Source organism: Plectropomus leopardus, chromosome 16, assembly GCF_026936395.1.
Source record: "Plectropomus leopardus strain MGB_pleo_1.0 chromosome 16, ASM2693639v1, whole genome shotgun sequence".
Taxonomy (NCBI): domain Eukaryota; kingdom Metazoa; phylum Chordata; class Actinopteri; order Perciformes; family Serranidae; genus Plectropomus; species Plectropomus leopardus.
The window spans coordinates 5,796,003-5,812,350 of record NC_142191.1 but is presented as its reverse complement, the minus strand read 5'-3'; the positions used below and the strand labels follow the sequence as shown (position 1 = coordinate 5,812,350).

The following is a 16,348-nucleotide window of genomic DNA, read 5'->3' as shown; positions in this document are numbered from 1 at the left end:
ATAGAGTGGTGAAGTAATGAGTCCTAAAACGCGGAAGTCCGTTAGCCTCTTAGCACTCCTGGTTCCCTCGTCCAAAAGTCTATGGGTTTTTTGAATGGGTTTTCGGTAAAATGCTCTAAATAAGCCATGTGGTTAACACAGGCTAGAGATATTTAGAGGTTTTATTCTGCAACATAAAATACATCTGCCTAAACCCGATTTTTGAACTTTTAAGGTTTTATTCGTCTTAAAAAGGCGGTTGCTAATAAGTGGCTAAATGGGACTACAGTGTTTGTCGGGGACGTTAGACGTCATCACAGCGGACACGGAAACTCATCAAACCCACCTGTCCGCCTTTACAGCTTTACAGACTTGAGCTCAAATTTGTACATTTATCTGTTTATAATATTTTTCGATCGTATTTTAACGTGTTTTTACAGTGTCTGTAGTGGTGACGTTTAATATGTGCGACCGCGATGTAGTTCGTGTATAGCCCTTTTGCTTCTGGTGCGTTAATTTACGCTTCAAAACACACAAAAGTGGTGTTCATCTGTGAAGATAATCACGCCGAACAAAACGTGTAAGTCTCATAAACTTGTCTTCGTCACAGAGCTTATTTTTGGCGATATCCGAAAATCCCATTCAAAAATCCCATAAGGTTTTTGACGAGGGGGCCAGTGCGATGCTTACTTCCTGGTTGGCCCACAAAAATACGTCACCCCCTCGCCACTCTATTGCAATTTATTAATTTTAGTTTACAACTGCAAATTGTGCCCTAAAGGAAAACCTTGTCAGCATCTGTTTTAGATAAAGTTTACAGTCTGTTCATCTTACTTAAGTCATTTTTATTGCAGCAAAGGATTACTGATGTGCTCTATTTTATTATGTATACAGCTGTGCAGCTTATTGCTCCTTTGCAATATTGTATTTTGTACATTTGTGTGTGTTTTTTTATTGGGGTGTTTTATTTGATTTTACAGAAATAGACTCACTCAAGCCCATCCTTCACAACCACCCTCTACCCCATGGCACAAGAAATTATAATAATAATATATATAATAATAAATAATATCTGACAATAATAATAATGATATAAATTATGGTAATAATAATAATTTAACATTCATGTACAAGAGACTAAAAAAACAGTTTTCAAAGATTTACATGATTCAGTTGACATTTTGATCATAAGGAAGTGCGCCATATTACATCACATTTTGCGCTGGAGGTCTAAACTAATTATCTAAAATGTATCTAATAGACTGTAAAAGCAACTGATTTTATTATTCTATCTGGTAGGCTATCAAAAGTTTATTTTGTCTTTGAAATATTCCTATTTTTTTATGATAAAAAAACAAAACAAAACTGTTACTTGGCATAACTGTATTGATATGATATATTGCCATGCACAATTCTATTCTGTATCAGTGTTTTTTTCCCCACTCCTGGTAACGTTTTGATCTAAAACACCTGCTGTTAATGCATCACACACAAATTTTCAATCTATGCTAATTGTCTGCAAAAATGCATAAGTAGTGTATTATCTACCTTTTTTTTTCCATGGATACACCTGAAATTTAGTTCCAAAAATATTTCAAGCAAATTTTTCTCATGCGACTTTATTTAACAGTTCAGAAATGCTTCTAACTGGTGCGTAAACCTTTATGAAACACCTTCGCAGCAGCGTTTTTGGTTTTGGTTAACTTCAGAGCACTGAAAGAAAAAAACAGGTCACAGTTAAATCTAATTACGAATCAGCTAAGATTAGTTCACTTAGGTTTACTTACTGTACATATTAGTTGCTATTAGAGTAATGCTGTATGGATTCCTGCGTTACATCAGAGTTTTAATGCTATGAGGTCGTTGTGTATAATCAGTAAGCCTCTGTATTTTAAGCTGTGCCACAAGTATGCACTGTAAAAAGAGAGTTTTAATATTTGTTTACCTGAAAAAATGTTATTTTCCACTCAACCATGGACAAGTGTTTGCATTTCTTGCAAACACCTTGACGAAATAAATGGGAAAACACTTGAAAGTTTGCAATAGAAATTTTCCACATCAGTTATTCTAACTCAGTGCAAGGAATACATACTATGTTTCTAGATCTGTTACAAGTCTAATGTATGATGTATGATATATGACTCATTCAATCTGAATTTTGATTATATTTTTCCTGGTCTAGATGTGTCGTTGTTTTGCTGAACCCCAAAAAGAACAGACAGCACCACATTATCAACACGTCAAGGTGAGTTGAGCACAAAAAAACCTGCTCTTATATAGGACAACTTTAAACTGTCAAACATGAGTCACACTGATCTATCTTTCCTCATTTCTCTCACTTTTCATAGAAAGACCATCACAGCTCTGTCATTCTCCCCTGATGGCAAATACTTGGTCACAGGAGAGGTGAGTCTCACTATCAGTCTGTCTTTATTTTGACCTTGCATCTGTTTTTCATAATATCTTGCAGACTGCAGTTCTCCACAGTATAAAGAGTGAGCATGTTTCATTAGCTCCTTTTATGCAGCCTGTTCAAGGCAGCAATATCGCGCCATTCTGCCACCTCGCTTTATGGTATAAAAGGTACAATCATGGCATGAGGGGCCACAGTTGTCTCACCCTTGAGGCTGCACAGGAGGTCGTAACAGTGCTGAAACAGTGTTTGTGTAAACGGGACAGCCGGGAGGACGGGACCATGGGCAGGAAGGGTGTGACATTTTTACATGTTACGTGTAGATTGAAAAAACAGCTGTGTGAAGTTAGCAGGTAACTCAGAAAAGAAGAATAGCAGCTGTAAATATTCGCAAATTGGAAAAACATTGAGGTTTGTTAGCTCTCTATTGTGTGAGCAGAGGATGACATCAGCCGCCGTATAACAGGGAAGGTCAATGAGTTTTGTTGCCATTGTTATTTTTTGGAAAGTGCTGCAGACGCTTATGTTTTATGTTACACTAGAGGCCAACGCTGTTGTGTTTAATATTGTGACCGTCGTGCCCAAACCCCCAGGAACTGCACCAGGCTCTGATGCATATTTTACATAGTGGCCAAAAGTGGAATTACACCTTCTGGGTTGGTCATGTGATGCCCAGAAAGACTTTTTTCCCATCGACTTACATCGGGAAAGGGATGTTTGTAACTCAGTGGATAATTTTTTGAGTGTCAAAACCCCCGCTAAATGACTCATTACACTATCTAGCTATAAGCCATCCAGTTTGGTAACATTTGGAAACCCTAAACGAGCTGCAAGATTAAATTTTTAAGACTGCCGTTCAAGCTAGCGAAGCGCTAAAATGGAAGTCAGTCGCCCTGCCGGTGGAGGTTACACGCTCAGGCACGCTTGGCCACGCTACGTGTCAGTATTTTATACCCGGAAAAGAGCTTTTTTGCTTCATGCGCCAATAAGCAGCTCTTATAGGAATAAAGGAAGCCCCATCTCCATGGCTGCATCCAGACTTTCTTTAATACGTCATGGTCTTGCCTCGATTCTGCGATGCAGCATGCTGTCTACAATCACACACTGGAGATTCACAATGCTGCTGTCGTTTAGACCTGTGTAAAAATGCAAAGGAGGGATAAGGAAAGGACTTTGTAATTATAAACTATAGTGCAATCTCTGTTTAAAAAGTGTCATTGAGAATATCCCAGCAGGATGTCAGCCTGCAGTAATTTGATAATGGTGATCATGCAGGACTTATGTGCAACATCGCAAGACTGTAAAGTGTCAGTCAATGATCTTCAGTTATGTTGTAGTTACACTGTTTCCCTCAACACACTCCCTTAATCCGCCCCAGCTGATCGAGGCCGATTAAAGACTTCTCAGTGTAAGTGGATGAGCACGCAGGAGTTGCCATGACGGCAGAGATCAAAGTTTAAAGGACCAAATGCAGTGAGGATACGCTGTTCAGCTGCCCTGTAAAACGAGCCAAATGTCAAATTTTGTAGATTTATTTTGTGTAGTATTGGGATTCTTGAAAGTGATTACAGAATACAAGTGATGTTTATATCAAACTGCTAAAGACACAGTTCCAAATCGCAGTCAGTAACCAGAGCTGAGAGCATCACGGCTGTTAGAGGATTTCCTAAAAGCCTTGAAAGAGGAGAAGATATCCCGGAGTGATTTGATAAGAAACGTCCCTCACACACACACACTCCAACAGAAACTAATTTGCATCAAGGACAGACGGGCAGCAGACATGCAGATCTTTTGTATTTGTCTTTCTATCTGTCTCCTTTGTATGCAGCGAAGTCTTTAGCTGAACAACATCCATTTTCAGCGTCCTTCGGGCTGCCTCTCCTCTCACCTATTAACTCTGACCTCTGAAAGGTCGCTCTGCATTAAAACAGGAGGCCACACAAATAGCCCGCTGCCCTTTTGATCCCTGAGAGAGTAATGTGAAGAGGTCGAGGGACATTAACTGTATACAGTGAGCAGAGGACGCCGCAGAGGATAATCTCTCAGAGTCACCTGTCAGACCAGTCTGTCCAGCTCTCTATAGTGCTTGCTCCAGTGGATTTAAAGAGACAGTTCATCCCAAAATAAAAAAAGCTCATTTTCCCTCTTACCTGTAGTGCTGTTATTTATGGCTGTCGCGGTAAAGGACTTTCCCCTGCGGTTGTGATTAAGGTTAGCTCAACAGCGCCATTTTTGTTGTTGTTGTTTTTTACGCAAATGGACATATACCCTGATTATCGTGCTTTTCAAATAATCTTCATGCCTATTTTTGCACTCTTGTATATTTTATATTTTATATTTTGTATATATTGATATTTTTATATATTTTTTCTGTACACACGGCTGCTGTGACAAGTTAATTTCCCACAAGTGGGATAAATAAACGTGTCTAAGTCTAAGTCTAAGTCTTCAATGTTAGTCTATTATCATGTACGCTATTGCTTTTTAAATGAAAAAATGAAATGTTTGCTTAGTGTTAAATGCACAACACGGGTGGCGTTGGGTCACTCACTTGGTAAAGCAGATGCCCCATTTACAAAGGCTGAGTCCTCGCCATAGAGGCCGCAGGTTCGACTGACCGCAGCCTTTTGCTGCATGGCATCCTCTCTCTCTCCCCCTTTCATGTTTAACCTGTCTGATATGATAAAGGCAAAAAGCCAAAATATAAATCTTTTTTTAAAAAAGCAGAATACAGAAGGGCAATGAGGGTTTTTGCTCGGATATGAAATATCTGTGGAAATAGAAGTAGAAGAAAATAAAGCGAATCTACTCACTCTGGGTGAAGGCAAAGCTGAAAAACATGGGGAAAAGGATGAACCTGTCAGCCCATGTGTGTTGAGCATCATTCCCTCCTCTGTTGTTGTTTGTCAGTGGTGTTACGGTGGGTCTTTGTAGTTTTGGCCCGACCCCCCTCCTCTGTGATTACTCAGCTGAGTAAAAAGTGACACAGACAAGCAGCTGCAGAGTTTTACCTGAAGCTGAACATTTTTCAACTCTTGACGACCAGAAAAAAAGGCAAACGTGCAGCGCTCAGTGCAGAGTGGATGCTCAGCAGCTCGTCACACCGCTGACGTTTGGAGCAGAGAGAAATACAGAGCCCTCCCATGAAAAAAAAGAAAACAAAATACACATAGGGGCTGTGGCTTGGCTCGCCTATGGCGCTGTATTGCAATATTGTGGTTATCGTGACAGTTGTACTATTTATCTGTCTAAATAGTTTTTGTGTGAGTTGCGTAGTGTTGCAGATATCTGTCTGCCTTCTCTCCATTATAATGAAACTGGATGGCACTTGTGGTGCTCAAAGCACCAAAAAAAAAAACCATTTGCAACAGCAATGTCTCTTTCCAGAAATCACGACCCGGTTACTCAAGATAATCTCACAGACGTTGTTGTGAGCAGTTTTATGTAGGAACTATTTTCTCTCTGCCAAACTACACTCCCCAACAGTATCACCGTGCAGAAGGAAACGTGCATCAAGAAAGAGACTTTGCTGTTGAGCGAGTGTCATCTATTTTTATTATATTTGAGAGAAGGCAGACGCCTCTACGGCCGATATCTGGAACACTCGGCTACTCACACCAAAACAATCTAGACTGATAAATATCACTGCAGGTAAGAAGAAAGATATGTGTTTTTGATATTAGAGTGACCTGAAAGACTGGAGACAAAAAAGCCAACATAATATAGCACTTCAACATATGAATGACCCATTTCTTTAATAAAAGTCGATTATTTTCTCTCTGTGATGCACTCCTTCTCTCTCTCTCTCACCAGAGCGGCCACCTGCCAGCGGTGAGACTTTGGGATGTGGCAGATCGAAGACAGGTGGCGGAGCTCCAGAAGCACAAATATGGCGTCTCCTGCGTGGCTTTCTCCCCCAACAGCAAATACATTGTCAGTGTGGGAAACCAACATGACATGATGGTCAATGTCTGGGCGTGGAAGGTACGCCTCACAGCCCACAATCAGATCCTCTTGCCAGAGCTGGTGCAGCTGCACCATGGAAACATGCGATTGTGTTTGTCATACTGGTGCAAGCTAGAAGGCATTTCCTTCCATCTGTCATCTACACACTCGATATGTTAAAGGAATAGTTTAACACTTTGGGAAATATTTGCTCTCAGCAGCAGGTTAGCGTAGCATAAAGACTGTAAACGGGGAAACAGCTAGCCTGGCTCTGTCTTGACATTAAGTACATTTTGAAGCAAAATGTGCCTAAGCTTGCATAATGCTTTGTTTTTTTTAACATGTATTGTTGAATTGTTTTCTTGCAGAAAGATGTAGTTGTTGCTGCTAACAAGGTGTCCAGTAAGGTGACAGGTGTGTCTTTCTCTGAGGACAGCTCCTACTTTGTAACTGTGGGGAACAGACATGTCAAGTTCTGGTATCTGGACCACTGCAAGGCCAGCAAGGTAATATTTGCACACAAATTTATATTTTTAATTTACACGCTAGTTTTGTGCATTGCATTGTAGCACAAGGCAAAGTTTTTATATTGTACACACATTATTGTTTTTATAATTTAAATATTCCCATATTTGTGCTAATTGTCTGTTACTGTATTTTTTAAAATATTTTTACACACTCACATACTCAGCATACTGTACATACTTTCTTTTAAATATTTACACTATTTATTTACTGTGCTAATTGTTTACTCTTACTGTATTTATATTTTTATATACTAGTGCTGGTACTTTTTTGTCACTGTAACAAACCACAATTCTTAAACTGGGTGCTTTTTAGCGACATTTTTCAGCCGTCATCGTACCACCAAAATCGAAAGCTGTTTTCCGTGATATCGGCAGCATTTCCTGCAGCGATTGTGCCACCAAAAGCGGGCGTTTTTCAGTCAGACATTGGCGGCATTTCCAGTCACGGTAGTGTCTCCTAAATGCGTAATTTAAGCCCAAACATGATTTTTTCTGTGCCATAGCAAAGTGTTTTTGTGCCTAAACATAATCAGAAGTTAACCAAAGCAGAAACATAAAGTTTCAACATATCTGCTAAATAATAACGTACAGTATTTACGGTTTACAAAAAGGTTTGACGCCAAAATGTATTCAGGTAATGGGTTAATATTGTTGGTTTGTCTTTGTCAGTAAAGTAACTTGCAGTTTTACCTTTGCTTTATCACTGCTTAGAGTTGAAGTCATTTTTCCTTCAGAAGAACACTTTTTCAGACAAAACATTTCTACACAAACATTTTTGCACAGTATGAAATTTCTTCATTGCCTTGAAAGTTTTCCAAACTGTAAAAATGATCATAGTTCAGTGGAAGTTTGTTACAGTTCACATTTAATTAATTCATTGTTCCAGAGTGTTGCTCAGTGTTTTCACATCAGTGAACCTCACACAGTTTTCTTCACAACTTAACTCCTTACTGTGCAGTCAAGAAAATAATCTAGTTGTACTAGTCACACATTTCATTGTGAAATCCATGACCTCTAATTTGGCCTTTCTTTGTTTGTTTTCACACCAAGAAATTCTACTTTTAATAAGAAAATTTTATACCCACACACTTTAAAAAAACTGGATGAGGATCAAATGTCAAAACACAGAGAAAAAACATGTTTTATGTGTAAAAGTTACCAGTATTCTGCTTCATCAGCTAACTAACCATCACCCCTCTGTGGTGTTTAGGCGAGCGCTCCTGTTCCTCTGCTGGGCCGCTCGGGGCTGCTGGGGGAGCTGAGGAACAACTTCTTCTGTGACGTGGCCTGCGGACGGGGCTCCACCTCTGACTCCATCTTCTGCATCACCTCCTCTGGCCTGCTGTGTGAGTTTAACAGCAAGAGGATGCTGGACAAGTGGGTGGACCTGCGGGTGAGTTGATCACAGAAAGTATCCAACAGTGACAAAAGGTCGTTTGGCTCTTGAGCTACCACTGATTTTAATCTTGTGAATTATTTGACCTCCTATCAGAGTGATGGAGGGGACATATATTGGGTGGTGATGTCTCAGCAGTGTTGGGAGGGTTACTCTTGAAATGTAATAGCTTACAGATTACTTGAAGGAACTGTTTAAATTTCTTCATCAAAGTTATCTAACTTTTACCATATAAATTACTATTTGATGACTTTTCTAACAAATGTTTTAAACAGGACAATCAAGCTGAAAAGACCTAAAAACATAAGGGCATAAATGTTGCGCTCAAATTTGTCTTAATAACTTTGCTGACCCGCGCTGTCCAAATAAACGCCAAAAAAAAGGCGCTCCTGCACAGCAAAAAGATGTAAAGGGACAGAATTAATGATTTATTCAACATATAAACTTTTGACTGAAAAGATATTTTTCATATGTAATCACCAATATTTTTTAAGTAACAAATTTAATAACAATTACATTTATTTTGTAACTTAATTACTGCAACTAGTTACATGTAAACAGTCATTCCCAACACTGTCTCAACTAGCCTGAGTCTTTTATTTTAATAAAATTAAAGGCATTTCCACCATAAGTTGATGCAGAAAAGGCAAAAAACGTTGCAAATAAAATGGTATTGCAAGTTAGACAGTGCGCGGGAGTCCTTTTGTAGCTTTTTTTGGTTCATTTGTCCCTCTCCTACACACCTGTCTCATCTGATAGATGTGCAAAGTGTTCTTATGTTAAAAATGACAGAAACAAAATACAACTCACAAAAACTGTCTTGTTTTGTATTTCCATTGTTCCAGCAATCACCAGCTGCGGTTTGGTTGACATAAACCCTCAATTTACCCAGTTAGCTGTAAAAAAATGCTCTATTTTAAAAATTAAAATTACTGTTTATTTAAATGGAGTCTGGTGGGTTTGGCGATAGCGATTTTGAGGCTGCTTCTGGAATAAATAAAGTGTAATGGACTGCACTTGTGTAGTGCTTTTCTAGTCTTTCAACCACTCAAAGCACTTTTACTCTACATGTCACATTCACACACACAGTCACACAGCCAAGGCTACCATACAATGTGCCACCTGCTACTCAGTAACCAGTCACACACACTCACACACCACCAAAAAAAAGTTGTTCCCATGAGTCACTTTGACACAAAAAAATGGAAAAATGGGGCTCGGGGTGAAAAATATAGGAATGTTTCACTCATCTAATTTACCCTTACTGGTCATAAATCTGCTGTATATTCATGCGTTCATTTCTGAGGGCTCGACAACCACTTGTGCTCATTGGTCAGTGTCCAGCTGTGGTGTTTAATCAAGAGGTGAAGATGAAGGTGTGCGAGTCCTGCTCCGGCCCTCTGTCAGAGGATCAAAGAGGGATTAGCAGCAGGGACGAGGACAAGAACAGGATGTGTTTGGAAATATTCCAATAAGGACGCATTGATGTCCCACTGCAGCCTCCTGTAACCTTTATTCTAACTGACACGCAGGGCTGTTCACCTACAATTCATCATGAAACTGCAGCTGACGTCTGTTTATTGTGGCGACGGTCGCTGTTGGTTCGCCGTTCTGTTCAGTGTGGCGTAATTTTGGACACATTTTCCTGCTCCTATGAGGTCATGAGTAAATGACAAAGCTGTGAAATGAGCCGTTGTGTCGTGTCCTTCCTCGCAGACGGGCATGGCCCAGTCTCTGTCTCTGTCTGAGGACATGATCTTCTGTGGATGTGCCGACGGAACGGTGCGAGCCTTCAGCCCCGTCGACCTTCACTTTGCCAGCACGTTGCCGCGGCCGCACCCCCTCGGCTCTGACGTGTCGGCCATCACGGAGGCCAGGTGAGGAAGAGCTCAGGGGAAACACGGCCTTTTCCTGGCTGAGATCCACCGCAGGATCAAATGTTCTCAGTTTTAGTGCCTCCTGTCTCAAGTGGCTCACGGTTTAAATATCTAAGTGTTTCTAACTAGACTCAAAATCAATACTGTGTTTTATGGTACTTTAAGTGGTGCTATATTTTAAACTCATTGTAATTTAAAAACTGCACCACATACTGTTTGTTTCTAGCCCAGACAGAGATATGATGGAAATATAAAGTAATATTATACAGGACTTAAAATTATGATTATTTCATGATTCAGTCAGCATACATTTGGCTGTTTCTTGACTGTATTTATGAGCAGTATTACTGATTTAAATTATTAAGTGACCCACAAACAAAGCTCTGTCCCCCCTCCCATCAGTAGCAGGGACCCTGCGGATCCTTAAAATGTCTTAAAAGGCATTGAATTCATTAATCTAAAAATAAGGCCATAATTAGTATTTAAATGTCTGAAATTGATCTGTCAAAAGTCTTAAAAATGCTAAAAAACAGTTTTTTTTTCTGAAATTGTGTTGTAAAATCTCAAAAGGATTGTTATTAATTAACTTTTTAATAGTTTTTTAATAGTTATCAGAATCCCTCTCAAAAACCATCCTGCACATAAGGACACATCTATCACATCCAATCAGATGAAAAATTAAAAAGTAGTTTTTTTCAAGGCAATCCAAATGGATACTTTTATAACAATATAAGTTTTTCATGTGTTCCACTTAAGAAGGTTTGATTTGATTTGATTTGATTTTTGACATTTTAAGAAGATCTTCCAACTTTATAACTTGACCAAAAAAGTTGCATTTATGTTGCCATAAATACTTGGCCAAAATTGTTGCTAAATATAAGTAATTTATGTGTTTTTGTTTCTTAAATTTTTATTATTGTGAAATGGTCTTAAATTTACTTTACGTAAAAAGTCTTAAATTTAACTTGTCTTAAGCCGTAGGCTTTGCTCCTCACTGGTTAAAATGTATTTTAACGAAAGCATCTGTGGCTGTTATTTCATGATCTTTAACACTGTTCTCTTTCCCATCAGCCACCTGTTTTCCACCAAGACGGACGCCCGTTACCCAGACGCCATCGCTGTTACCTACGACCCCGTCAACCAGTGGCTCAGCTGTGTGTATAACGACCACAGTGTGTATGTGTGGGACGTGAGAGACGTCCACAGGGTGGGGAAGGTGCACTCTGCCCTCTTCCATGCTGCCTGTGTCGGGGATCTGGAGGTAAACAAACGAATGAGACACACCTGCACACTAACGCACGAAATATGCTTCCAAGCGGCTGCTGACTCACTGTGTTGTTAATAATTACACAGTGGGCTGAAAGTTGCGTGTAGGCTGTTGAATGTTGACCAGGCTACTAATTTGTGGAACAGAGTGGGATTGACCGATACTACCCCAGTGCCAAAATTCAGCCACTTTTGGAATATTTCACCCTCAAAATTATCATTTACACATTTTTTTTCACCCCATGTTATGACTTTATTTTTCTCAAATCCAACACAGTGAATGAAAAACTAAAATTGGTTTAAGCAAGACTATACGAAAACATCCATTTCCAAACTCTCACACAACTTTTCAATCATATTTTACTCATTAAAACTCTTCTGCAGTGAAGAAAACCCTGATGTTACAACCAGAAGCTCCAACATTAGAGAAATTTACATTTCTTTAAAATAATACAGTCAGACAAATTTTAGTGGTAAAATGGGTCAGGAGACCAGACTTGCTCTTATTACCTTGTTAAATTGCCATCTTTAGTGGACTGCCAAGGAGATTGTGTTGATTGTTCTTTAAAGTAAAATGAAAGGGAGAGCAACAGATCGAAGAAAAAGCTTTGTCGAGACATGGATTGGTACATTTATCAGAGCCATGTTTTTATCATTATGTACTTTTCTTTTCAATCCTGGACTAAGTATGACCTCCCTGATAAAAAATGAAAGAAAAAAAAGAAAGAAAAAAGAATCACCTCTGCATAAACAGTGTCACGCACGGACCAGTAGCGCGCCTGGGCAGGCACGTGGATTTGAACTCTGCTCAGTGGAAAAAATGAGTAAAGCTCAAACAAACACTTGCCTTTACGCCTTACTTGCTTGCATTAGATTTCTTCATAATTTACATTCCCTGAACTCTGACCCAACTTATCACCTTTTCTCTCGTCCTTCCTCAGATGTTTCCGGATGTTTCTGGGGAATTTGGTGCTGGTTTGTCATCAGGCGCGTTCCTCAGCTGCTCAGCTGATAACACTATCAGACTGTGGTGCATGGGCGACTGGACGCAAACTCATGTTCATTCTCAGAACATCCTCAGCACTGTGAGTTTGACATCAGTATCTGTTTTAGAGGTCAACCAAGACTATATGACCCAAGACCCAACCCGGGACCTTCACGGGTTTGGGTCCACATTTTATTTTAGTCAGTCGGGTCCTGATCAGATTCTTGGTCTGTTTATCTTTATGTGTAATACCCAAGTGGAGGAAAGATGGATAGCGAGCCTGGGATGTAGGCGTTACAGCAGCTGACATGACAACAACAAAAAAAGTTACACTTGAAACATTATTATACATTATAATTAATTATAAACAGTAATATGTGTAAGAACAGTCTTTTGTATCTGACACGATTGACGTTTTTAGCACCAAATAGCATTATACTGTCTGTAATATACCAGGCAAAAACAGCTGGAGTTATATGTTTTTAAAAATTTTTTGCATCCAATTAGATTTGGATAAAATGTCCCGGGTCCGTTAGAGTTAAAGCCCGTCATTTTGGATCTGTGACAGCCTGTAGTCTGTACGTCAGAACCTTCAGAAAACATTTCAGGAGCAGAAATTCTCCCTGTGATGTTTTGTTTTTCTCTCTGTCATTGCATTGCAGGATCTCCTGAATATAATCTACATAGACGGGAACACCAGTGCCTTACTGGATCCGGAGTGTTTGACTAATATGAATGCGGACAAACCTGGAGATGGACAGACAGCAGAAAGCAGGACAGGCATCAGGACCATCTGTGTCAGTCCAGACGGCAAACACCTGGCATCTGGAGATCGCAATGGGATGCTAAGGTCGGACAAGAAGGCTTAAACTGACACTGATGACTGACTGAGGTGACCTCCATCCTAAAACAAAAATTTGTATTAATACTCTGCAGGGTTCACGACCTCAGCAGCATGGAGGAGGTTCTGAAAGTGGAGGCCCACGATGCAGAGATCCTCTGTCTGGAATACAGTAAACCTGAAACAGGTCGGTGTGTGTGTTAGTGATTAAAACGAGAATATCTACGCGTTGGCCGCATACACGATTATGTGATTAAGTTGTCTTATTACTGTCAGGTCTGAAGCTGCTGGCCACAGCTAGCAGGGACCGTCTGATCCACGTCTTGGACGCTGAGGACGACTACAGTCTTGTGCAGACACTCGACGAGCACTCCTCATCCATAACAGCCGTCCGCTTTGCTGGTGAGCCACTTGAGACACTGTCAACATCTGACGGCTAATCTTTGCTTAATCCTCGCTTTCATCTCCATTCAGTCCCACTCTTTTATTTCACTCGCAGCTCTGCTTGTTTATATAATAGATGACAACTATACATGTGTTAGGTGGAGCTTTGTTTGTTGGAAGCAAAGCCTTTTCTTTTGAGTACTTTTTTATTCATCACACTTTGCTTCCTCTCCCTTAATTTGCATACTTGTATCAGTTTCTGCCTTTTAATTTGGATTAATTTAGTCTGATTTTTTTTAAATCCTCTGTCTCTCGAGACTTTTCTTAGATTGTAAAAAAAACATTAGTAGCTGACTGATGTTTTACATTGCCTACAGACATTTATATCTCAGTATTTCTTTTTCTTTTTTTTCGTGTGGATTTTTATTGTTCCCTTCAGACACCAGAAACAGCAGTATTTAAACTTTTACATAGATCACTCACTCGCTCCTAAGAATGAAACAAGTAGAAGACAGTATAAATGCAATTGAATACATTGAAACATTAACACAATCCAAACAATAGACAGAATAGATTGAAGAAGACACCCACATAGATAATCATGAACAAATAGTAAAAAACAAGCTAAATAAAAGAGAAAAAATAAGACATAATAATAATAATTCTAATAATATGAAATAATAATAAAAAAATGAAAAATAAAACAAAATAAAATTATACAAAAAGTTTAAAATTATTATACAGGAGCTAAACTTGATAAAGAGTAAAATAATAATAATAATAATAATAGTAATAACAAGAAGTGTATGAGAATTAGCAAGCTGACTGCCTAGTTTGGAGGGAAACTATTTTCTGCTTTCTCCCGCATCTCACCCCAACCAGCCAGCCGAACGAGGTGAATATTTCTTTTAAAGTTCCAAAAGAGGTCACAATTAAATATTTGTCTTTGTTCTTCAGCCAATGACAACAAGGTGAGGATGATCAGCTGTGGGGCAGACAAGAGCATCTATTTCCGCACTGCACACAAGGTAAGACACGCCTGAGCAAGATACAACCCATCAGCTGCCACCTTCAAACATGTAGCTCTCCACAGGAGGAGTCTGTTGCAGGATATCCAGTTTGCAAACAGTTAGGACGTACACAAGCATGTGCATGCAGTTTGGCTGCAGACGTGTGGCAAAGTGCAACAGCTTTCCAAGCTTCGCAAGAGTATTAACCACCTAGATTGTGAATGCTACCTAAACAAATTGACTTTGACAAACGGTGACCCACTTCCAGATCTGTGTGCTATTAGTGAGTGTGTAGAAGACAATAGCAGGTGACCCAATATTCAGTGGCCAGATATACACATGTAGCTGGTGGAGAAACCAGCGAGATATTACAATCATACAAGTCAGTGGATAAGTACGACTATTGTGTTTTTATTCACAGAACATCAAATACAGTGACATAAACTGAGTTTTATGTCTCTAATTAAAAAGCCTCCCTCGCCAGATTGAGGCTTAGGTTATAATACACAAACCAGAAAACTAACGTTATGTCCTCACAGGGAATTGTGCCTTCATTTTATGTTGTGGGCTTGGTTTCTATCACGGTTCAGAGCTTGGTAACAGATTTGTAAACATGAATTCTGCTTCTGTTTGACTGGAACACAAGATTCAACCTCATCCTCAGTTCATTTCTCGACAACATGTTTAATAAATTGTAGCTACAGATGCTGCTTCTGAAATGGTTGTGATCCCATCAGAATCACGTAAAACTTGAGTCTATTGTGACAATCCAACACACAACAACCAGACAGTTTAACGGTCTTATTTAAATCAGTCTGGATGGCTCAGGAAAAACGCCTCTTCTGTTGCCAACATGTTCAAGCATATATTTGATGGTGCCGGCTGTAAAAGGGTCTCTAAATACATATATGTCAATATATGACTGTAAATATGTTAATACACTTTCTAAAAACCCCCATCCTATACCTAATTTGCAGCTATGTTGCTTGTCGTCGTGTAAAAAATGCTTTTAGCTTTTTAATCTTTTCATCTGACTGTCGGCAAGGAAGCAAATGAGAGCATTTCCCAAATATCACTTCTTTTTTACAGACTAATTGTCATTGCTTTTTGCCCTATATTTTATAAAATTAATAAACCAGCTAGTTCATCCTGCAGAAATTTATTTATATATTCACTGTAAAATGTTTGGTTTCTGCTGACTTAATGCTTTTTTCTTTGCACAGAGGAACATTTCCGAAATATTCTCTTAATTATTTCTGGCCATACAAGACACAATGAGGTGCTAATCCTGGTTTTGAATAAATATAATAATTCTATAATTAATTTATTGCTCACATTAGGGACTCACAGTAACAGTAACTCGACAGCCTGTACCTCAAAAGGAGCTTTTGGACTAAAATCGTATGACCAAATGGGACAAATTAAACATCCGGCTTCATACTTTTCTCCAGATTTGCTTCTGGGTCACTGGGGCAATTTTCTGTTGGGTCAGAGTTGCATAAGTTTCAACATTCTCCATAAACCCAAGACACGATTTAGGCCACTGCAGTGACTCATTAAGTTTTGTAGAGCACAATAAACAATGGCTTGTTAGTCTTCAGTAAAACCTCTCCTCAGCATCCGGAGATCTATGGAGCGCTTGTTTTAGAAACTTGTTGTGACAGGTCTGTGCTCCCTGCAGAAAAAGCCTCTTCTCTTCAGTCTGTTATCATACATGCTCTGTGT

At 39.3% G+C, this 16,348-nt stretch overlaps 1 protein-coding gene across 3 annotated transcripts in view; it reads left to right on the top strand.

Annotated features, from left to right (window-relative positions):
* The window catches only part of LOC121955475 (mitogen-activated protein kinase-binding protein 1-like), a 43,575-nt gene that overhangs the window by 6,423 nt on the left and 20,804 nt on the right, over nucleotides 1-16,348 (top strand). For all 3 annotated transcript variants that reach the window (XM_088089373.1, XM_088089374.1, XM_042503450.2), the window contains exons 3-14: nucleotides 2,162-2,224; nucleotides 2,328-2,385; nucleotides 6,206-6,376; nucleotides 6,706-6,843; nucleotides 8,075-8,257; nucleotides 9,977-10,137; nucleotides 11,209-11,398; nucleotides 12,345-12,488; nucleotides 13,051-13,238; nucleotides 13,325-13,416; nucleotides 13,506-13,631; nucleotides 14,571-14,641. In XM_088089373.1, the coding sequence (XP_087945499.1) occupies nucleotides 2,162-2,224; nucleotides 2,328-2,385; nucleotides 6,206-6,376; nucleotides 6,706-6,843; nucleotides 8,075-8,257; nucleotides 9,977-10,137; nucleotides 11,209-11,398; nucleotides 12,345-12,488; nucleotides 13,051-13,238; nucleotides 13,325-13,416; nucleotides 13,506-13,631; nucleotides 14,571-14,641 (1,585 nt within the window). The remainder of the gene's footprint in view (nucleotides 1-2,161; nucleotides 2,225-2,327; nucleotides 2,386-6,205; nucleotides 6,377-6,705; nucleotides 6,844-8,074; nucleotides 8,258-9,976; nucleotides 10,138-11,208; nucleotides 11,399-12,344; nucleotides 12,489-13,050; nucleotides 13,239-13,324; nucleotides 13,417-13,505; nucleotides 13,632-14,570; nucleotides 14,642-16,348) is intronic.